This window comes from Geotrypetes seraphini, chromosome 10 (assembly GCF_902459505.1).
Source record: "Geotrypetes seraphini chromosome 10, aGeoSer1.1, whole genome shotgun sequence".
NCBI classification, from domain to species: Eukaryota; Metazoa; Chordata; class Amphibia; order Gymnophiona; family Dermophiidae; genus Geotrypetes; species Geotrypetes seraphini.
In genome coordinates, this window is record NC_047093.1 from 28,113,613 (window position 1) to 28,136,785 (window position 23,173).

At 43.6% G+C, this 23,173-nt stretch overlaps 1 protein-coding gene across 1 annotated transcript in view; it reads left to right on the plus strand.

Moving 5' to 3' along the window:
- Positions 1 to 2,233: 2,233 nt before the first annotated feature.
- Positions 2,234 to 23,173, plus strand: part of CDR2L (cerebellar degeneration related protein 2 like) — a 49,521-nt gene continuing 28,581 nt past the window's right edge. The window contains exon 1 of the mRNA XM_033961516.1: positions 2,234 to 2,312. Coding sequence (XP_033817407.1) covers positions 2,234 to 2,312 — 79 coding nt within the window. The remainder of the gene's footprint in view (positions 2,313 to 23,173) is intronic.

Genomic DNA, 23,173 nt, shown 5'->3' on the forward strand with positions numbered 1-23,173 from the left:
CCACATGGAAGCAGGAGCAAGAGGGCTGCGCTCCTGCCATGAAGACCCCACTGGACCACCAGGTACCTCGGTAGGCCTGGGGGTGGGGGTGATTATGGAGCTGGGAGGGAGTTTAAAGAGTCGGAACCTGGAGAGGGGAGAGAACCTTAGCTATGGGTTGGGGAGGGGGACAGGGAGGGGAGGGAGGGAAGAGAGGTGCAGAGAACTGTGAGTGGTTGGAAGGAAGAAAGAGGGGACAGAAGCTAGACTTTGAAGAGGGGAGAGAGAGTGAGAGACCTGGAATATCTCAAACTCCGTTCTCTACCCGTTGCGGCTCTGTAAATCTTGGGTCAATTTTTTAGGATAAATTGGTTCTTTGCTTTAAAAATGTTGCCGGCCCCTGGATTAGGGGATGCATCTTGGGGTTTTTTTTTTTTTTTAATGATTTTACATTGATAGTATATGGTATATGCCAGCCACATTAGGGGCCATATTCTATATATAGCACTTGAAAAATTAGTGCCAACTAGAATAGCACACAGCTTGTAGAACTACACTAAGTGCCAGCATCTGTCATAACTTTTAGGCGCACCCATGTAGACCAAGGAAAACGGCCTAAATACCTGAACCTAACTTATGCGCGCATTGGGTGTATTCTATAACAGTGCGCATAAATTTCAGGAACACGCATGATCTATCCATGCTCCTTCCCTCTTTTCAGATGGGCACACTAGAACTGGCACGCAGTACTTTATAGAATGTGCCATGGTGAACGCATAACTCCTAATTAATACCAATTAGTATCAGTTATGAGGTGTTAATTTCCAACTGGTGCCATTTAGGTTGGTTAATTAATCGGTGCACATAAAATCAGCTTTGCGCACAGAATTGCATGCACAAATTAAGGCACTATGTACAGAATTTGGGGGTAAGTGAATAACTGCTCATATAAGGTAGTATGTGAGCTGACTCAGGAATATGTCCCTACCCCCCCCCCCCCCCCCCACATGGATTGGATCCTGTTTAATGTTAAATCAGACATAGATCCTACATTCCTTTTGGCTGCTTTACATCCACAGTCACCCTTCTGGCCAGGATCGGCTAGCCACCGAGCTCCAGATGTGCCACGTTACTATAACCCTTGGCTTACACCTTAGCAAGTAGGGACTTGTAGTTACGATTTCCCAGTTATATCGCCTAAAAAAATAATCAAGGCAAGCCCTTACTTGCAGTGAGGTAAGCCAAGATTGGATGCACCCTGTGTAGCCAGTTGGCAACCCTGGTACCTCCTCCCTCTCTGGAGTAGGGCTGTGCCCCATTGACATCTCCCAGAAATCATGCTTCTGAGTGCTGCAGTGAATCAATAATACCTTTGGGCTCAGTTGAAGGGGGGGTGAGGGATATTGCAAAGAAGCCGAAATTTTACAGATCGTTTGCCGTGAGGGGGGTGCCTTACCAACCAACCTCTCCAAAGAGTGAGCAGGGAAAAAGCTGGCTGCAAACACCTCCTCCCATTTACGGCAATTGAAGCTAACGTGAGTGCAACAGGGACAGCCCTCTCTCCCTTTCTCGTGGGCCAGAGGAAGGGGTGGGATCGATCGTTTCGTGTAGCACAGATGATGCATCCCGGTTTCCTCTGACAGCTAAGCACGGCTGCAGGAGAAAGGGGGGGGGAGGCTGTCTGTTGCCCACGACCGCCCTCGGCATTTTTCTGCAGTCGTGTGATGCCAGAGGTCTCGCTAGCTGAGAAGGCCTGTCTCTCCTCCTCTAGTGCATGTGACACAAAGCAGACTGCAGTCCTGGAGGAGCTCTCTGCTTAATCCCTTCCAAGATAGCACTAAAAAGAAAGGCAATGGAATCCGAAAGAAAGATGGATTGAAAGGGGGGAAAGAAGAGCGCGGATTGGATCTTGGAATCCCTGCCACACTAGGAAGGACAGATGGACACAGAGAGAGTCACTGATGCAAGTCGAGCCTGGTACCAGCGCAGCCTGGAGGGACACATCAGCATTGTCCTGCCTTAAACACTGGCGCCTCTTAAATCTGCCCGGCCCCAGTTTGGCCATTGCCAAACTTGACCTATCCCTGGGGGTGGTCAGCGTCCAACCTGCCCAAACTGGTTGATGGCATCTAGCCAACATCGATGCAAGCCGATCCTCGCTTCGCTTCCTGTCCTCTCCTCCTTTCAAGCTTCTCTGGACCGTCCTGCTCTTGTCCTATAATATTTTCATCGGTTCTCTGGGAGGCCGGTGCTGATGCTGAGGGCTGGAAGAATGGAAGAGTTTCAAAGTGAGGAAGAGGAGTCCTGGTACGATCAGCAGGACCTAGAACAGGGTAAGCACAAGTGAAAACAGGCACTGCCCCATTTAGCTCCATCCTGATTTAATCTTGTAAGAAAATTTGATTTTAAAGCAGGTAAAACCTAACAGAATCCATAAGTTTTGGGACACTTGTTTTGGAGTGGGGGAGGTTAAACCTCTGTTACTGGCAAACCACAAGAATTATGGAAAGCTGCAGTATCAAAATTTAAGGTTTGCTCCTTAAGAAAATGCATTTCTTTTCTAAACATTTCTCCTGAGAAATCTACATTGAAATACATTTTTTCTAAGGTTTACATCCATTATTCATTTTTCCTTTAAAAAGTGTTGTGAGTGTACACAGTGCTATACAATCACATAGATTTTTTTTTTTTTTAATCTTTATTGATTTTCAAACTTTGACAGTGCAATACAATTAATTGAACATACACACTATATAAAACGCACTATTAAATACACAATTAATACATAAAACAATCATTTCCTCCCCCCTCTCCTCCCAATTATTAATACAAGAAGACATAATATGTGATTACAATATTATAATTAAGTAATTTTAATAATCAAAATACATTTCCCTCCCCCCACCCCCGGATGTTCTAGGAAATTTAACAAAAGGAGAGATACATGACATTTATTACGATGCAACAAATGCAGTCAATGGGCTCCATTCCTTATTAAATCACATAGATATTGAAAAGGAAATGTTCTGGGTCCAGTGATAAGGCAGAGAGGAGAAGGTGATAGCACTTAGGGCTCCTTTTACGAAGGTGCGCTAGTGTTTTTAGCGCATGCAGGAAATTACTGCGCGCTACGCTTCTAGAATTAACGCCAGCTCAATGCTCGCATTAAGGTCTAGCGCGCGCAGCAATGTAGCGTGCGCTATTCCACGCGTTAAAGTCCTAACGGGGCTTAGTAAAAAGAGCTCTTAGTTGCCTGTCTCATAATGCAGCTAACTAGAACCGTGTTTCTTCACTCGGTTCTGGAGTACCCCCTTGCCAATCAGGTTTTCAGGATATCCACAATGAATAAGCATAAAATTGATTTGCATAAACTGCTTCCATTCTGTGCGAATTTTTTTTCATACATATTCATTGTGGATATCCTGAAAACCTGACTGGCAAGGGGGTACTCCAGGACCGAGCTGAGAAACACTGACCCTCAGCCACAAGAGGGCATCTGCTCAAACTCAGGGGCGGGAAATTTCATGGCGACACCAGGAAATATTTCTTCACCAAGAGAGTGGTTGATCCTTGGAACGAGCTCCCGGTGCAGGTGATCGAAGCAAACAGCATGCAAGAATTTAAGAGCAAATGGGATGCCCATGTGGGATCCCTTAGAGCAGGGTTGTCCAATGTTGGTCCTCGAGGGCCGCAATCCAGTCGGGTTTTTAGGATTTCCCCAATGAATATGCATGAGATCTATTAGCATATATAGAGATCTCATGCATATTTATTGGGGAAATCCTGAAAACCCGACTGGATTGCGGCCCTCGAGGACCGACATTGGACACCCCTGCCTTAGAGGGTTAAGCCAAGGGAACCTGTCACCAGGAGTGGGATCCCTAGGATAGTAGACTTGGGGGTGGGTCAGTAGAGTGGGTAGACCTGATGGGCTATGGCCCTTATCTGCCGTCATCTTCTATGTTTCTATGTTAAACGGAAACATACATAATAACAAGTATATAATAATAACAAGTACAGTATAATCTTGTTATAACGGACTTCAAGGGACCTGGAAAAATGGTCCGTTATATCCAGAATCTGTTATATCCAGAGTTGCATTTTTATAAAACTTTATTTAGGGCAACTTGATGAACAACAGTCACTGCACAAGCATATCAGCAACATCAATAACAAAACTCAGCAAAACATTGGTATGGTACGAAATAATTGCAAACCAGAACACTGTACTGGAAAGAAAAATACTCTGTCATTTTCTTATGGGCTGCATTTTGATACTATATCACCGGCATGCCACATGCCTTGTAGGCGGAGCCTGCATGTCCGTTATAGCCGAATAAAACTACAGCTAAAAGCAGCTCTGGGGACCAAAATAGTTGTCTGGTATATCCGAAAGTCCGTTATATGCGAGTCCGCTATATCCGATGATTTTCTGTATGTTTATAATGGCGCTCGGTCAGGACCAGCAGACCTCATCCGCTATAGGCAAGGTTCGATAATAAGCGAGTCCGTTATAACGAGATTATACTGTATACAATAATAACAAGTATCAAATGTGAATGTAATATTACATGTATACACCCATCTTTAACATATTAGATTCTGATGTATTTTATCAATCACCTTTTCCAAGGCTTCAGATGACATGCACATTTTTACAGTGTACATTACAATACAAATTGAAATACATGCATCCAAAAGGCTGACAAATCTTTTGTACCACAAAGGAAAAGACAATCAAAACCGTAGTGTTGCTGTAAAGCTGTGCGGGAGTGTGCCTGCGTTTTTATTATTCTACGGGATACCCGAAGGACCTGCCTGCCCTTTGTGATTGAAACCACCAGATTGCAGTGCTACCCTTAACAATTAGAGCGCAGTCATTCGGGCTTTCATGCGGCTTGGAAGGGATGTTGCATCCATCCATATACTGTATAATAGCAAGTTTGTGAGTATCATATTTGGTTCAGCCTGCGTGTCTGCCTTTTCCATTAGTATGAAGCAAAGATAGACAGATAGATTAGAGGTGAGCAGGCCCAAATAAATACATTTCATTTGGTTTCCTGTGTCATTTATACATATTTTTCATTTTGTTCCTTTTGCATGAAACAGAAAAACATAGAAACGTGATGGCAGTTAACGGCCCATCCAGTCTGCCCATCCACTAACTCCTCTCCATAAGAGATCCAACATGCCTGTCCCACACTTTCTTGAATTCGGACACTACCGCCCTTTCTGTAAAAAAGTATTTTCTTAGATTACTCCTGGGCCTGTCACCTCTTAACTTCATCCTATGCCCTCTCATTCTGGAGCTTCCTTTCAAATGCGCATTTATGCCACCTAGGTATTTAAATGTCTCTATCATATTTTCCATCTCCCGCATTTCCTCTAAAGTATACATATTGAGAAATTTAAGTCTATCCACATACACCTTATGATGAAGACCACACAACATTTTAGTAGCCTTCCTCTGGACCGACGCCGTCCTTTTTATGTCTTTTTGAAGGTGCAGTCTCCAGGACTGCACATAATGCTCTAAATGAGGTCTCACCAGAGTCTTATACAGGGGCCAAAAATATGTTAGAAAAAATTCCACTATTACTTATTCAGAGAAGTGCACTCATTTTTTAACTTTTAATTTAAATTACAACGGGAAAAGGCCTCAGATATGGAGCCTACGCATAGTCATTGGCTGAATTGATCAAATTGATCAGCGTAGTTGTCACGCTCCTTGCTCCAGTCATCGGCCAGCAAAAACCCGTGGAATTTTTTCTAACATATTATTGGACTATATACTCCACTAGGGTAGGTTTATTTAGGTTCTTATACAGGGGCATCAATACCTCCTTTTTCACACTGGCCATCGTCTTTTCAACCTGTTTGGCCACCTTAAGATCATCACATACAATCACACCCAAATCCCGCTCTTCTATCGTGCACATAAGTTCTTCAACCCTTAAATTGTACCTTTCCTTCGGGTTTTTGCAGCCCAAATGCATGACCTTGCATTTCTTGGCGCTAAATTTTAGCTGCTAAATTTCAGACCATTCTTCAAGCTTCACTAGGTCTTTATTCACACCATCCAGGACATTTACTCTATTACAAATTTTGGTATCATCCGCAAAGAGGCAAATCTTACTTGGCAGCCCTTCAGCAATATCATTTACAAAAATGTAAAAAAAAACAACAAAAAACAGGCCCAAGAACTGAACCTTAAGGCACACCGCTGGTAGCATTCCTTTCCTCAGAGTGATATCTATTGACCACTACCCTCTGTCGCCTTCCACTTAACCAATTCTTGACCCAGTCCATCACTTTGGGGCCCATATAGAGGGCACTCAGTTTATTTATTAGATGCCTGTGTGGAGCACTATCAAAGGCTTTGCTAAAATCTAAATATACCACATCTAGTGCTCTCTATCCAATTCTATGATCACCCAGTCAAAGAAATTGATCAGATTTGTTTGACAAGACCTGCCTCTAGTGGATCCATGTTGCCTTGGATCCTGTAATCCACTGGATTCCAGAAACTTCACTATTCTCTGTTTTAAGTGTTTCTATTAATTTATTTTTCACAGAAGTCAGACTTACCTATCTGTAGTTCCCTCCTTCTTCCTTACTGTTACTTTTATGGAGAGGGATTATATTTTCCCCTCTCCAGTCAAGTTTCAGGTTTAATTAATTTTAATATACCGACCATTGACATGTACAGCGCTGCATATATCTAGCAGCGCTATATATAGACATAAGTAGTACTAGTGGTTAGTTTGGGCACCTTTTTAGCACTTACTCATTGTTACAACAGGTTTAGCCCCTGAAGTTCAAATTGTGCCCTAGATGTATTCTTAAATGTTCAATGATGGCAGAAAAATGTGCTTATTTATATAAGATGGTCCCACACCTCATTATATGTACTGTATTGCCTAAAGGTGCAGGAGCATTCACAGTATCTGGCATTGACTATACTCTGTGTGGTAAATGTAGGGCAAATGCATTCCATGCCCAATGCATTTAGCACACAGGTTTTGTACTTGCTGCATGTTCAATTTTGTGTTAAACACACAGTAAGTACAAAACTTACCATAGTTTAGCCTCTTGCTTCATTCTTGAGATTCTGAATAATCGCTGCCACCCGCCCCTCCCCCCTCATGTTTTCCCTCACCATCAGGATTGATGGCGTGAAGAGATACCACAGACACTGTTGGCTTTGCATCAAAGGGGTGCAGTAAGGGGACAGGTCCCTTTGTGTGCTCCAAGTAGGGGGACCATGTTAAATATTTTGATTGCAAGTTTTAGAAATTTCTGTTATGTGTCTGCTTACGAACCATGCAGTCCCTCTTATAATAAGTGATGGCAGATGGGAGAAAGGCTGTGCATGTACTATGACTTAATTATTGAATCCGATCTCCTGTACTAGCAACCCTATTGAATGTCCATGTCAATCTGTCCATTGTAACTTCCTGGGTAACTGACCCAAACTCTTGTATTGTAATCCGACCTTGAACTGAATAGGTAAAGGCGGAATAGAAAATCTGATTAACATAACATGCCTAGCTCTATTATGATAGAACATATTCCCCTGACGCAGGAACGAAACGGGCCACGTCGGAACCCTCAATAAAGATAAGTTATTTTGCTACAAGTAAACTAAGTACATTACCATTTAGACTGCACAAGCAGCAAAGAAAGAACCTTTTTGATGTTTGTTCAATCATATGCAATGATTGGGTGGTGAGGCGACATTCTTGGGGTTTGCCCCTTGGTTTTGCCTCTATGTCTCTGAGAATATTTTTGACTACATATGAAGATATGTAGACCCTCCCTGTAGAAGAATCCTCCAAAATCTTAGGTTGCGTCCTGGACTCCACACTTACCATGGAACCACAACTCTCCAGTCTCCGAAAGAAATCCCTCTATACCTTGAGACAACTAAGACTAATCAGACCATACTTTCACCAACACCACTTTGCCTTAGTTGTACAACTGATGATACTTCCACAACTTAACTACTGCAACTCCATCTACATGGGAATCAACACCATGCTGATTCACAAAATGCAACTCATCCAAAACACCACTGTCAGACTAATCTTCAACCTGAGAAAATATGACTTGATTATAGCCACATCAGGCAACTGCACTGGCTACCCATCCTGTCACGAATAACCTGCATCATTCACTATGTACTTTATGGAAACTCTGCGGCTCCTCTCATCCAGCTCTTCTCCAAGGTATGGTCTACTTCCCGCAGAACCCTCAACAGAATACTTCTAAATCTCCCTTCCACAAAAAATCTGCAATACAAACATGTTTTCCACTCCATGCTAACCTTTCTAGGCATAAAACTTGGAATGACCTTACTAAAATGACCAGGACGGAACCTATCCACACCAAATTCCAGAAGAAACTGAAAACTCATCTATTTGACACCTAATCACTTGTATCCTCTTCTCCTCCTGTATCTTCCTGCCCTCCATTGTCCTCTCTACCCTCTTCTAACCCCTTCCTCTGTAATGTCACTAAGAGCTTGTATAGGTATGTGCGACGCAATAAAATAAAATATTCCTAGTATTTTAAGGAGTTTGAATGACCTAAAAGAGAGTGATTTTTTGTAACTTAATTGTGACATTAGACATTAATTGGCATTAATCAATAATTGGCTATAATTGAAGCTAATTTGTGTTAATTGGCACTAAATTGCAGTTACTAACTAGGTCTCTGCATAAAACGGGACCTGTGCTAAAATAGTACAAGTTAGTGGAGAAGTAACCCATCTTAATAGCCCACACTGATAACTTCTCCTCTTTTTTTGGAGGGCTTAAGGTCTTTTCCTTACTCCCCCATTGTTTCTTTTCCCCGTTAAAATTGCCTGTGCAGAGAGATTGAACCCTCTGTACTTAATGTGGAGAATTTACATGTGTAGGTTTGAAAAAAATGGCAGAAGTACCCATGTAAGTGTCAGCATTTGCATGTATAGGTTCTTTGAACTATCCTTTTGCACGTGTGTTTCCACTTGCACGTGTAAGTTCTGAACTACCATTTTACACGTGCTTATTTCAATTTCTAGCCCATTCTCCCCCAACGAGCTCAGAACGGGTTACAGATTAAACAAATATATAGTCAAGACGGTTTACAGGTCAAGCATAAGGTTTAAAGGTTAAACATGCATTCATACATAATATATAGTCTGAACGGTTACAATATGTCATGTTTATGATACAATGTGAATATCCTAGCATGCCCTAAACAGAGAGTCAGGTTTCAGTTTACCTTTCTTTTTTTTTTCTTTTTTTAATAAACATATAATAGTAGGTAAGGGATTAGGTGAAGAGGTATGTTTTTATTGCTTTTCTAATGTTCAAGGGATCGGATCTGAGGATAGTTGGTTCCAGTAGTTTGGGAATAGGATCGTCATCTGGTGTTCTGTATTTGAAAGGCACGGCCTGGGGGTGTCGTTTCTTCCTTGGAGCAGAGTGGTCAGTAGATATGGAATAAGTTTGGTTGACATATAGTCTGACATCATGTTGTGCAGGGATTTGTACACTAGCATCAGGCTCTTAAAAACACAGTGTTTGGCTATGGGTAGCCAGTGGACTGAAGAAAGGGCCCGGGATGCAGAATCATGGATGTGAATGTTCTTTAGAAGTCTGATTGCAGTGTTTTGAACACGAAGATAGTGTATATTCTTTGCTGTGAGACCTCTGAAGAGTGCGTTGCAGTAGTCCGTGCGGGAGAGGAGGAAGGCATAGAGATATTGGGTGAAGTCAGATTCCGAGAGGTAGTTCCTTATTTTCTGGAGTTGTCGCAGGTGGTAGAATGAGGTAGAGACCACCTGAGAGATATGGTTTGAGAATGATGGGTTGAAGTCCAGGAGTATTCCTAGGTTGCGTGCTTAGTATTTTGCAGTTATGGTAGTTGATTCCCATAGTAGGGAGGGGCGGAGGCAGGTGCAGTGCTCTTTGCGGATCCAAATGAGTTCCGTTTTTGAGGCATTCAGGTGCAATTTGTTGATGGATATCCAGTTTTTGATTTTCGAAAGGCAGTTCATGAGTTTTCTGATTTGGGCGTCACAGATTTCACCCAGTTGGATGTCATCATTGAAGGAGTGAATCTGGATTTGGTGTCTATGGGCTATGTCTAGGACGGGTTTGATGTAGAGATTAAATAATAGAGGAGATAGTAGAGCCCCTTGTGGAACATTATATTTCATTGGTTTTGGTTTAGATAAGGCTGTGTTGAGTAGTACACTTTGTGGTCTATTATTCAGGAAGGAAGTGAACCAGTGTAATGCTGTGCCTTGGGTGCCAATTTCTGAGAGTCATGTGATGTGTAGATGGTCAACGGTGCTGAAGGCTGTGCTGAGATCCAGCAGCAGCAGAAGGATCTCATTACTTTTATCCACGAGTTTCCAACAATCGTCAATGATGTTGAGAAGGACGGTTTCAGTACTGTTGTTGGCTCTTGGAGTAGGTTGGCCTACTGCCATACATGAAACAAATAAACGGTTATTAGCCTTGTTGATGTGTGTATTTACATTTATTTAGTAATATAGATACAAACTGAGTTTGTAAGCTCTCTGGGAGGGAGAAGCATGCCTAGAGTACTTGACTAAAACTCATCTCAAGCTACAACTGAAAAGGACTTGAGCTAAAGCTAAAATCCCTTTCATTCCTTCCCATTCAAGAAATAATGTTTAGAATCTTCTAATTATCTTGCCACGTAGCTTTATCAGCTCTAGTACCATATAGGTGATATTTACATATACACTTCCCCCTCCGTATTCGCGGTGGTTAGGGGCAGAGCCAGGCCGCGAATATTAAAAAAACGCGAATAATATTCGGGCCGGTTCTGCTCCTAATCCCTGCTTCCCCCAGCTATTTTAAGCCCTGTGAGCACCCCCCCCTTAAGCCTTCCCTGGTGGTCTGGCGGGTTTTTGGGGCAGAAGCGATCTTCCCACGCTCCTGCTCCGTGCAGATCACTCGCAGGAAATAGCTGCCTTGAGCTCCCGTCATCTCTCAAAACTACGACGGGAGCTCAATTCAGCCATTTCCTGTGAGCGATCTGCATGGGGCAGAAGCGTGGGAAGATCGCTTCTGCCCCGAAAACCCGCTAGACCACCAGGTAAGGCTTAAGGGGGGGGGGGAGGGGGCTCACAGGGCTTAAAATAGCCCGAAAAATGAAAAAGCATTTTTTGTTTTAAAACTGCGAATAATCGAATCCGTAGATACGCAAGCCGCGAATACGGAGGGGGAAGTGTATGTTTAACGCCACTGAAAAATGACTTCCCGTTATTTTCAGCCTTTTTTTTTTTTTTAATTAGCCACCAACCAGGCCAGTATGATTAGTTCAGTGTGATTTCTTTTTCTTTTCCCCCTTCCCCCACCCGCCCAGCTGCATTTCTCTGGCTGGCATTGATGTGCTAACAATGGAGAACATCTGATACAGCTCAGTGGAATCTTCCTATGACTACAGACAGCTGATGGGGAGGAGATGAGGCAAGTCACGGGGTCAAGCAGTCAGAATTTGTTTCTTTTGATTTTTTTTGTACTTGCTGAATCAAGCACAAGGCCCCCCTGGGGTATTGCTGTGGAGGTTTCAAGCTTGATCCAGCAGATTTCCCCCTAGGACTTTACCAAACTGTTAAACTGGGCTCTCCATAAATAAAACCCCTTAAGAGTGCATTCTTTAGTAATGAAGAGGCACAATCTATGAAGTTTTTCTAGTACAGCCATTATGTCATTTCCTTTCTTTCCGTCTCTCTGTTGTCTTTTTCTGTCTCTCACTCTGTGTGTTGGACTGATTTACCAAGGTTTGTTTGGGGGTTTTCCCCATTTTGCATATATGAAAATAAAGTCAATCAAATAAGATCTATGCTAACTTAGGAGTCGATATTCAAAGCAATTTAGCCAGCCGATAAGAACTCCTGGCTAGTTAAATCGCCTGTTTCGGGATAACCGCTAATTTCCAGTAGCACTTAACTGGTTAATGCCATTTATAATGAACGTTTAACACCGAACTAAAAAAACAGCTATTTGGGGCAGTGGCATAGAAAGGGGTTGTGGGGGGTGGATTTCCCTGGGTGCCAGATTGGTAGAGATGTCACCACCTTCCTATTCTCCGCTCCCTGCTCCTTCCCATCCTTCCCCTGCCATGCGCATGCCTTCTCTTCCTCCCCCCCCCTTCCCCATACCTCTAGCTCTTTGGCACGAACACAGCAGCTCCAGCTACTGCTCACGCAGGCCTCAGCTCTCCCTCTGATATCATTTCCTGGTCGCAGAACCAGGAAGTGACATGAGAGGGAGAGCCAAGGCCAGCATGGGCAGCAAGCTGGAGATGCTGCTCGAGCCTGGGAAGTCAAAGAGATATGGGGGAAGGGGTGCACACATGCAGCAGGGCGGGGGGGGGGGGCAGTGTAGGAGCAGGTGGTGGGGAAGAGAGTGAGGGGGGTGTTACCACCTCAGGCACCTCCTACCCTCAATACACCACTGTTTGGAAGCATTCCAGGGTGGAGTCGGCACGGCTTGTTAAAAGTCAATATTCGCCATTTAACCAGTCAGGTTACCTTATATGTAAATAGCACCACATAAAAGTCAGTCCTATCCTGCATTAGCCAACTCCAGAATCCTGGCGTTGAATTTCTGGGTTTAACACCGGTGGCAGTCAGCAAAACACTGATCACCCAGCTGACTCTCGGCCCTTAGCTGAGAACCAGGGGAAGCCAGGATTTAAATGTGGCCTTTGATAAAACTCACTTAACCATCCCATACTTCAGGTACAAACTTGGAGCTTTATTTACTAACCTGCAACCCCATTTGAAAATTCATCACCCTTCCTGCAGGTTCAAGTATACACTGAGAATTCTTTGCGTCTGTATGGTTGTTACAATTTATTGTCTTGCTTTGACATAGGGTTGCTGGCAAAAGCCGGATATATCCTCTTTTTAGAGGACTGTCCAGGTGTCCGGGGGGGAGGGGGATTTCCAAAACCCGGCAGTTTGTCTAGGTTTTGGAACACCCTGAGCGCGGGACTGCATCTGAAGGGCCTCCAAGCATGCGCAGATGTGACAATGTCATATCACATCTCTGCATGCTCGGAGGCCCTCCAGACGCTGCCCCTAATCGGGGAAGATGAGATGAAGTTCATGTGGGGTGGGGCTGGGGGCGGAGCTGGGCAGGGTCACGTGTTCTCATTTGTTATACAGATGAAATCTGGTAATCCTGCATTGACTGGAACTGCTCCCACTCCCCAAGCTATTGCCCTAGACAACTGCCTAGTCATGCCTAATGGTGTGGACAGCCCTACACAGGTTAGTCAATGAGACCTTTTCATTGTAAATCCTCTTGGGCAGGCATGTACCTACTGTTTCTACAGATGTAGCTCACCTTGAACTCAGATTTGGAAAGGGCAACATATTAAATCTAAAATCCAAATCCAATCCTATGCATTTTTTTACATATGACAGATTTTGCCAAGCAGTGGAAGACTGTTGACAAGCCTAGCTCTGGTGGTCATCATTTCTTTCAAAAGGGCTGAAAGAAGACTGGTACTTTTGCAAAACCTGCTCAAAAATACATCATCTGATAACCAGAGCAGATATTGTGACATCATAATGCCTCATTCCACCAATAAGAGCCATCCTCATCAGTGGTGCATCCAGTGTTTGGGCCTGGACCACTGTGTGACATAAGACATAAGAAATAAGACATAAGCAGTGCCTCTGCTGGGTCAGACCAGAGGTCTATCGCGCCCAGCAGTCCACTCACGCGGCGGCCCATCAGGTCCAGGACCTGTATGATAATCCTCTAGCTATACCCTTCTATTCCCTTTTCCTTCAGGAAATCATCTAATCCCTTCTTGAAACCTAATAGCGTACTCTGTCCTATCACATCCTCTGGAAGCGCCCTTTGGGTGAAGAAGAATTTCCTAGCATTGGTTCTGAATCTGTCCCCTCTCAATTTTTCCGAATGCCTTCTCGTTCTTGTAGTTTTCGAAAGTTTGAAGAATCTGTCCCTCTCCACCCTCTCCATGCCCCTCATGATCTTGTAAGTCTCTATCATGTCCCCTCTAAGTCTATGTTTTTCTAGGGAAAAGAGCCCTAGTTTCTCCAATCTTTCAGCGTATGAAAGGTTTTCCAAGCGCGTTGCTCTTTTCTGAACCCTCTCGAGCATCGCCAAATCCTTCTTAAGGTACGGCGACCAATACTGGACGCAGTACTCCAGATGCGGACGCACCATCGCCCGATACAACGGCAGGATAACGTCCTTCGTTCTGGTTGTAATACCTTTCTTGATAATACTTAGCATTCTGTTCGCCTTCTTAGAGGCCACTGTGCCGATGGCTTCATTGTTTTGTCCACCAGTACCCCTAAGTCCTTCTCTTGGCTACTTTCACCCATTACCAGCCCTCCCATTGTATAGCTGTACATCTGGTTTCTGTTTCCTACATGTAAGACTTTACATTTCTCTGCATTAAACATCATCTGCCATTTATTTTCACACTCTCCCAGTTTGTTTAGGTCCCTTTGTAAATCTTCACAATCCTCCTTAATCCTAACCCCATTAAAAAGTTTTGTGTCATCTGCAAATTTTATAACTTCGCACTTCGTCCCTGTGTCTAGGTCATTAATAAATATATTGACAGCCAATTTTTGATCCATCTATGTACGTCACCTTTCACCCCATGGTTCTTCAGTTTCCGTAGTAGGCGTTGATGGGGTACCTTGTCGAAGGCTTTTTGAAAATCCAAGTATACGATGTCTATGGGGGCCCCTTCGTCCATTTGTTTGTTAATTCATTCGAAGAAGTGCAGTAAGTTCGTTAGGCACGATCTTCCCTTGCAGAAGCCATGTTGGCTTGTTTTCATCAGTTTTTTCCTTCCTAGATGCTCATCAATGCTGTCTTTTATCAGCGCTTCCGCCATCTTCCCCGGGACCGAAGTCAGACTTGATTGTCCTTTACTTGGCTCACTTTTACTACATTTTGATTTCTAGAGTGGTGCAGTGTAGAGAATGGCACAGGGACAAATCATGTCAATCAATAATCAGTGAGCAAAGCATGTGTCGAATTCCTCAAGCCCAAATATCACTTCAAAAATGGAAATGTGAAACTCAAAAATATATCACTATTAAAATAAATTTCACTTGTACAAAAAAGGCATAAATCTGTAAAGTTGATAAGTTCAAATCGTAAACCAATTTGTATAAATATAAATTAATAATTTAATTTAACAAGGGAAAAAGCCTCAGGGCACAGCTCAGGACTTAAATGTCCTCATAAACCTTGTCAATGCCTCCTTATCGGCATAAAAAACTCTTGTATTTAACATGCAAAATTAAAATATAACAATTCATTTCACATATAACTTATTTCAAATTGTGTGTGATTCACTAAGGGCTCCTTTTACGAAGGTGCACTAAACGTTTTAGCGCACGCACCAGATTAGCACGCGCTAGCCGAAAATCTACCGCCTGCTGAAAAGGAGACGGTAGCAGCAAGCGCGCGCTATATTTTGAGCGTTAAGGCCATAACATAGCTTTGTAAAAGGAGCCCTAAATTTTAACTTAGCTTGGTATTTATGTGACAATGTTAGGAAATTCTACTTTACGGAGAGGGTAGTGGATGCCTGGAATGTGCTCCCGAGAGAGGTGGTGGAGAGTAAAACTGTGACTGAGTTCAAAGAAGCGTGGGATGAACACAGAAGATTTAGAATCAGAAAATAATATTAAATATTGAACTAAGGCCAGTTACTGGGCAGACTTGCACGGTCTGTGTCTGTGTATGGCCGTTTGGTGGAGGATGGGCAGGGGAGGGCTTCAATGGCTGGGAGGGTTTAGATGGGCTGGAGTAAGTCTTAACAGAGATTTTGGCAGTTGGAACCCAAGCACAGTACCGGGTAAAGCTTTGGATTCTTGCCCAGAAAGAGCTAAGAAGAAAAATTTAAAAAAAAAAAAATTTAAATTGAATCAGGTTGGGCAGACTGGATGGACCATTCGGGTCTTTATCTGCCGTCATCTACTATGTTACTATGTTACTATGTGACTTCAATCTTTGAGTCAGCATTATTTTCAAAGTTCAGAAGTTATTTAAATCCCTGTGCCAACGATGGCCAGTGTTTCGCAAAAACAAAAAACAAAAAAAACCCCAAAAAACTGCTTAAGGCAAACTCGAGATTGTATCTCGGCATACAATGCTCAAATTCTGAACTAATATGCCTCACTCAGTCATGAAATCTGAATGAAGACACAGCCAGGTTCACAATCCCTGCTCCCCTTTTGGTGAATGTGTAACAGGGAAAAGGGAAGTCTGACACCAAAATTAAAACTCTCCTTTGATGAACACACATGGGGTCACTTCGAACTGTCAGAGGTCAGTGCCTCATAGACAGATGTCTACTTTGCCTAATTGATAAGCTTGGCCTGAACAGAGGAGATTTAGCATGGTTCAACATGTCGGGACAAGTTGAGTGGACTTAAAATGTCTTTTTAACCTTATATGGAATGCTTGAGAGAGAGGATATGTTGCTGTTCAGTATCCCACCCTTTCACTGAGTTAGTGATTTTCTGGATAGATTTTTATATAGAATAACCAACAGATGCTTTTGTGAACAATTCTTACCATAATTTAATCCTAGATAGAAAATGACACAGGGACAAATTTTTCCTGTCCCCGCGGGAACTCATTTTCCCGTTCCACCCCTGTGAGTTCTTTTCCTGTCCCTGCCCCATTCCTGCAAGCTCCGTCCTCATCTGCACAAGCCTCAGACACTTTAAATTCATAAGTAGCAACATTCTAGAGCTCAGATTGTGATGTCATAATGCCTCATTCCACCAATGCCTAAGCTCCGTCCTCATCTGCACAAGCCTCAGACACTTTAAATTCATAAGTAGCAACATTCTAGAGCTCAGATTGTGATGTCATAATGCCTCATTCCACCAATGCCTAAGCTCCGTCCTCATCTGCACAAGCCTCAGACACTTTAAATTCATAAGTAGCAACATTCTAGAGCTCAGATTGTGATGTCATAATGCCTCATTCCACCAATTTCTAAGCTCTGTCTTCATCTGCACAAGCCTCAAACACTTTAAAATCGTAAGTGTTCAAGGCTTGTATGATTATGGCAGAGCATACAGGAATGGGATAGGGACAGCGACCAAACTCGCGGGGATGGGATGGGGGGAAATTTGTCCCCATGTCATTCTCTAATCCTAGAGACTCAGACAAAGAGAGTGTGAATCTTATTTGTGGCTCACCACATCTAAATAGCAAGGGGGAGTGGTTAGGACATGGAGAGGGGTGCTTAGGGCAGGCCAAACATAGCAACGGGGAATACGCATGAATATGAAAAAAATATCCTTGTCAGGATTTACACCTGTCACAAGGACAAATAACTGACTGCTGGAAGGGCAGGAGTAAAGGCCAAGAGCCCCTCACCCAAGCAACCATACTCCATTTTGATACCGCCCCCATTTTGATCTCCCAACCCACAAGTCCTCCAGAAAGGACCCCACTCCAACATCAATCCCTAGCCCCATCTCCAGCTCTTATGGGGATTCCTGTGTTTCTAGTGAGAGCAGAAACGAACTTCAGTCATTCCTGCTCCATCAAAGTCCAGACTCAGAGTTCAAAAGAAAGCCTGTGACCCCTAGTACTGTGCTAGGAGTTGCAGGTGCCATTTTGAACACAGGATTTTGGCAAAGCAGATTCTTTGACACCGCCTAGAAGCTGCCGTCTAGTCTGCCAGAACTTAAGCCAGCCTTGAGGTTGCCAGTTGAGGCATGATTAACGTAACCATACATCCCATTTTGAAAGGGACCCTCCTGTTTTTAGGTAGCTTGTCCCGTTGTACCCAAGCTACATCAAAATGTCCCGTTTTCAGGCACCCACTGAAGGAACAAGTTCCATAGTGAATACAGCTCCCCTTTTTTAATCCCGGCAGCTGCCTCCTGTCCTGATGTCTTCCGGCAGTGGCAGAGCGGCGTGCCTGACTGGTCCTGCACCGCTCACTGAATGGCTGCCACATTTTATTAATTTACCCGTACACAATGTTTTTGCCATAGTATTTTAAGATTGCATTTACCATCTTGTAAATAAAAGTGAGATATAAATCTTTTTCCATGGAGTTTTATGTTTCAAGCTATAATTGGTGGAACACATTGCCTTTGGATATTACAATTCAACCTAATTTCTAGATTTTTGGAGAATGTTAAAAAACAGTTTTGTTCAACAAATTTTTACTGGAGGTTAATTATTTTCTAAATTTTATGTAATCTTTGCTTGCTTGTTGACTATTCTGTAAGCCACATTGAACTTTTGAGGTATATATGGAGTATAAATATTAAATAAAGGGGTACTTTTACTAAGACGCGCAAGCCATTTAGCGCAAGCTAAACGCTAACGCGTCCATTATAGTCTATGGACACGTTAGCGTTTAGTGTGCGCTAATACGGCTAGCACTCCTTAGTAAAAGGACCCCATAAGTTGCCAATATCCAGGTCCAAAAACAACAAGGCAACCGACTAACAAAATTCAACATGGAAGAAGACACCAGTAAGCCAATGAGAATAGAACTTTCCTTTATTCACTACCTTTGTTCCAGGATGCATCTGTTTTTAACAACCTGGAACAAGCATCTATTCTATTCTATTCTATTCTATTCTATTTCTAGTTCTAGTTCTATAATATAATAAAACGCTAGGCCGCACATGCGCACTTCCTATGTGTGTACTGGTTTTCCGTGAGCTGTAGCAACACATAAGAAGTGCGCATGCGCGGCTTACGATCTGTCCTGCTCCCTCTTCAAAGACGCAGCGGTCGCCGCCTCTCCGCTCTCTCTCTTCCTCCCCCCTCCCTCCGAGCCGGATTTTGACCGCCCTTACGGGTTTTAAGTTGGGCACTGCTTCTCCTGAAGTGCGGCGGCCCAAGTCGGATGTCGGCCCGAGTCGGATGTCGGCCACGGCGGCCCGAGTCAAATGTCGGCCGCGGCGGCTGCAGGCCGCGGCAGCCAAACCCTGAAAACACATAAGTAGGGCATGGAGTTAAGAAGCAATGTATGGGGGGGAGACAAATACTGCACAGGGAAGTGGGGTGGGAGGGAAATGCTGCAACACACGGAAATGGAGGGCAGAAAAGGGGTTGATGGACAGGGGAAGAGGTGCTAATGAACAGGGAGGGGGGGGGCAGAAAAATAAAGACAGGCCTACTGCTGGACAGGGGGAGCAGGGGGAGGTAAAACAAAGGGAGAAGGGCTTCTTCTGGATAAGGTGGGCAGTGATGGGGTGGTGGAGGACACAGGGGAGGTAAAAGGAAGGGAGAATGGACAGGGGGAGCAGGCAAGGGGTGGTAGTGGACAGCCAAGGAAAAAAAAAAAAAAAAAAACCAGACAGAAATACAGAAAGCGACTAAGAAGAGAGAAAAAAAATAAAAACAGACACACACATATATATTCTAGCACCTGTTAATGTAACGGGCTATAAGACTAGTAATAAATAAAGGTTTTTTTATTCTTCTCATTGGCTTACTGTTGTCTTCCTCCACGATAACCAAGTACTACAGCAGAACCTGTGCAGTTCTAATCAGAGCTCAGGATATTGTGTTTTGATATAACATGTGCAGGACTTCAACTTCAGGGGGCATAGGTTCTTAAATAAACTTTGCTTAGCTAAGCAAAATACAGTAGGAGGAATTGATGGATGAACAGAAGGCACACAAGGTCAGTGAATATAGGAAACCATATTGATTCTTAAATCCCCTGAGCAGTCTCGTACATGAAAATCCTAAACAAATATACATAAAAGTACTTAGTTAACTTGGGAGGAGATTAACTCACTCTAGAGAATGACATGGGGACAAATTTGTCCTTGTCCCTGCAGAAACTCAATTTCCCCATCCCGTCCCCGCGAGTTTTGTCGCTGTGCCTGTCCCTGCCCCATTCCTGTAAGCTCTGCCTTAACCGCACAAGCCTCAAACACTTATGGTTTTAAAGTGTTTGAGGCTTGTGCAAATGAGGACGGAGTTTGCAGGAATGGGGCAGGAACAGGAAAAGAACTCACCAGGACAGGACGGGAAAATGAGTTCCAACGGGGAAAAATTTGTCCCCGTGTCATTCTCTACTTGGGAGAACAGTATAGAAAATTGAATAAATAAATAAATAGTGTGAAAAGTTTCAGCCCCTGATAACCAGAGCTGGTATTGTGATGTCATAATGCCTCATTCCACCAATGCCTAAGAGCCAACCTCATCAGTGATGTCACAATGGCTCGATTGTCCTTTACTTGGCTCACTTATACTACATTTTGATTTCTAGAGTGGTGCAGTGTAAAGAATGACACGGGGACAAATTTTTCCCCCATCCCTGAAGGAACTCAAATTCCCCATCTCATCCCTCATGTTTTCTCCTTGCCTCATTCCTGTAAGCTCTGCCTTAACCACACATGCCTCAAACACTTATGATTTTAAAGTGTTTGAGGCTTGTACAGATGAGGATGGAGTTTGCAGGAATGGGGCAGGGACGGAAAAGAACTCTCCAGGACAGGATGGGAAAATGAGTTCCCTTGGGGATGGGGAAAAATTTGTCCCTGTGTCATTCTCTACCTCACACCAATGAAATGGACTTGTGTGCAGGGTAATTTTAAAGGTCTTCAGGAAAGACATTGCTATTTCTACTATTGAGCTTTTGCCTGCAGTGGTGTCACCTCCAGCACAAGCTTCAAGGTGAATTGTTGCATAGATGCTTATTTTAAAACAGCACTTGCCTTAAAGCATGCAGAACAAATCCCACATGCTTTTCAAGCATGAAATAGGGTGCAGGTGGTGCAGTCGCCTCTTAAGGAGATGCACCAGTTGTCTTAATGTGTCGGGGATGGAGTTTCCATAAGTTGCAATAACTGGGGCTATATTTCATATGTCAGGAAAAAATACAGTTTGCATAGATTAAGAACATAAGAACATAAGATTTGCCGCTGCTGGATCAGACCAGTGGTCCATCGTGCCCAGCAGTCTGCTCATGCGGCGGCCCTTAGGTCAAAGACCAGTGCCCTATTTGAGTCTAGCTTTACTTGCGTATGTTCTGTTCCAGTGGGAACTTAGCCAACCTTGTCTTGAATCCCTGGAGGGTGTTTTCCCTTATAACAGCCTCCGGAAGAGCGTTCCAGTTTTCTACCACTCTGGGTGAAGAAGAACTTCCTTACGTTTGTACGGAATCTTTTCCTTTCTAACTTTAGCGAATGCCCTGTCGTTCTCTTCACCTTGGAGAGGGTGAACAATCTCTCTTTCTCTACTAAGTCAATTCCCTTCACTATCTTGAATGTTTCGATCATGTCCCCTCTCGGTCTTCTCTTTTCAAGGGAGAAGAGGCCCAGTTTCTCTAACCTCTCATTGTACAGCATCTCCCCCAGTCCCTTAACCATTTTTGTCGCTTTTCTCTGGACCCTTTCAAGTAGTACTATGTCCTTTTTCATGTACGGCAACCAGTGTTGGACGCAGTATTCCAGGTGGGGGGCGTACCACGGCCAATCACAGCACAGCAGCTGATGCTACAGTAGGGTTAACTTCTGTCAATGGTAAGCCAAAGCCACATCAAATGTGACAGAATTAGTTCTTTTAAAAAAAATCTACCTAGAAACGGAGCTCCATGAAAAATTTAGGTGATTAGTTGAAAGAAAATTGAGCTGAAAATATGAGATAGGTTTTCCCATTAATGGCAATTGTTTATATATGTTGACTTCAAAACCTCCACAGTAATTGGGATGTTCCTGGAATGTGGGGGACAACCAGCCTCTTTGCTGATACAGCTTAACAGAGCAGCAAATAATGCAAAACTGTTAACTATACTTCAAAGGTACAGTTAAATATCTTTAGTATCTGCCTGCTTTGCAGATGACATGCATTAGGGATACGCACAAGGCAAAACCTTTTTTGGTCAGGAGATTTGATTTTCACCTAGCTGTAGATAGGATTTTCTTAAACATCACAGCATTCCCTCTCTCCTCCCCGCTTGTGGAACAGGTAAGAATAACATAACTAGACTTGGTCCTTCCACAAGCAATGTTGCCATTAGCCCATGGCCACTCAAAACAATTACAGTGTGAGCACTTTGGCCACTCATTTTGTAGGTGGTAAGGGATCATGCAGTGATCCAGCACCATTCAGTTAGCATGCGGTAAAGTAGGGTTGATTAATGCAGACATGCCCCCTCTCTACCCCAGACACACACCCTCATCCAAAAAATATTTTTAAAAAATTTAGTGTGCAGGATTTACTGCAGGGCACCTAAGCTTAGTAAATGTACAACTGCGTAGGGGCATGAATGTGGGTGGAGCATGGGCATGTCGCCTAGGAATGCACGCAACTTATGGAATAATACAAGTTGCTCATATGGCAAACCTAGGCACACCCAAGGAATAGCCTAATGGTTAGTGCAGTGGCCTGAGAACCTGCAACCAGGAAGTGATGTCAGAAGGGAGCTGAGGCTGGAAGGAGCAGCAAGTGGAAGATTCTGTTCACGTCAGCGAATGTATAAGGTAGAACGTGGGGGGCAAAGGGGAGGAGAGGTGCCAGTGCCCACTGTGAAGATGGTGCTCCCCCCCCCTTACGCTACTTCCCATACTGAAGCAGCAAATTGAACATAAAGGGGGCCAATGTTCAGACCACGGGAAGCAAACTAGGTAAATACCCCGGTCGTTGCTGACTGCGGATCTTCATTGCTGAGCCGTTTCTGGTGACTGACGTTGAATGTATCTAGGGGGAGAGGGGGGAGTTGGCAGCCAAAAGGTTAACCAGCTAAGTCAGTATTCAGATCTAGCCGGCTATGTTTATAGCAGCCAAAAATAGGACTGTTATTTACGTTGCCCAATTTGGCCGCTAAACTTAGCCACTGAGCATTGAAGATATACTAAACTAAACTAAACCTTACGTTTATATACCGCATCATCTCCACGGAAGTAGAGCTCGGCACGGTTTACAAGAACTTAAAAATGAGAAAGGGTAGGAAAAGGTTTACATAAGTTTATAAATCGAGTGGAAAAGTAAGGGAAAAGAAATTACATGTTAGAGAAGAGCCAGGTTTTTAGTTGCTTGCGGAATATAGCAGGTTAATTTTTAGTCACTAACCGGGCATATTCAATAGAGATAACCAATTCTCTAGCACTGAATATTCACATTTAACCGTTTAAGTGCTATTTACCGTAACCAGTCAGAGCCAT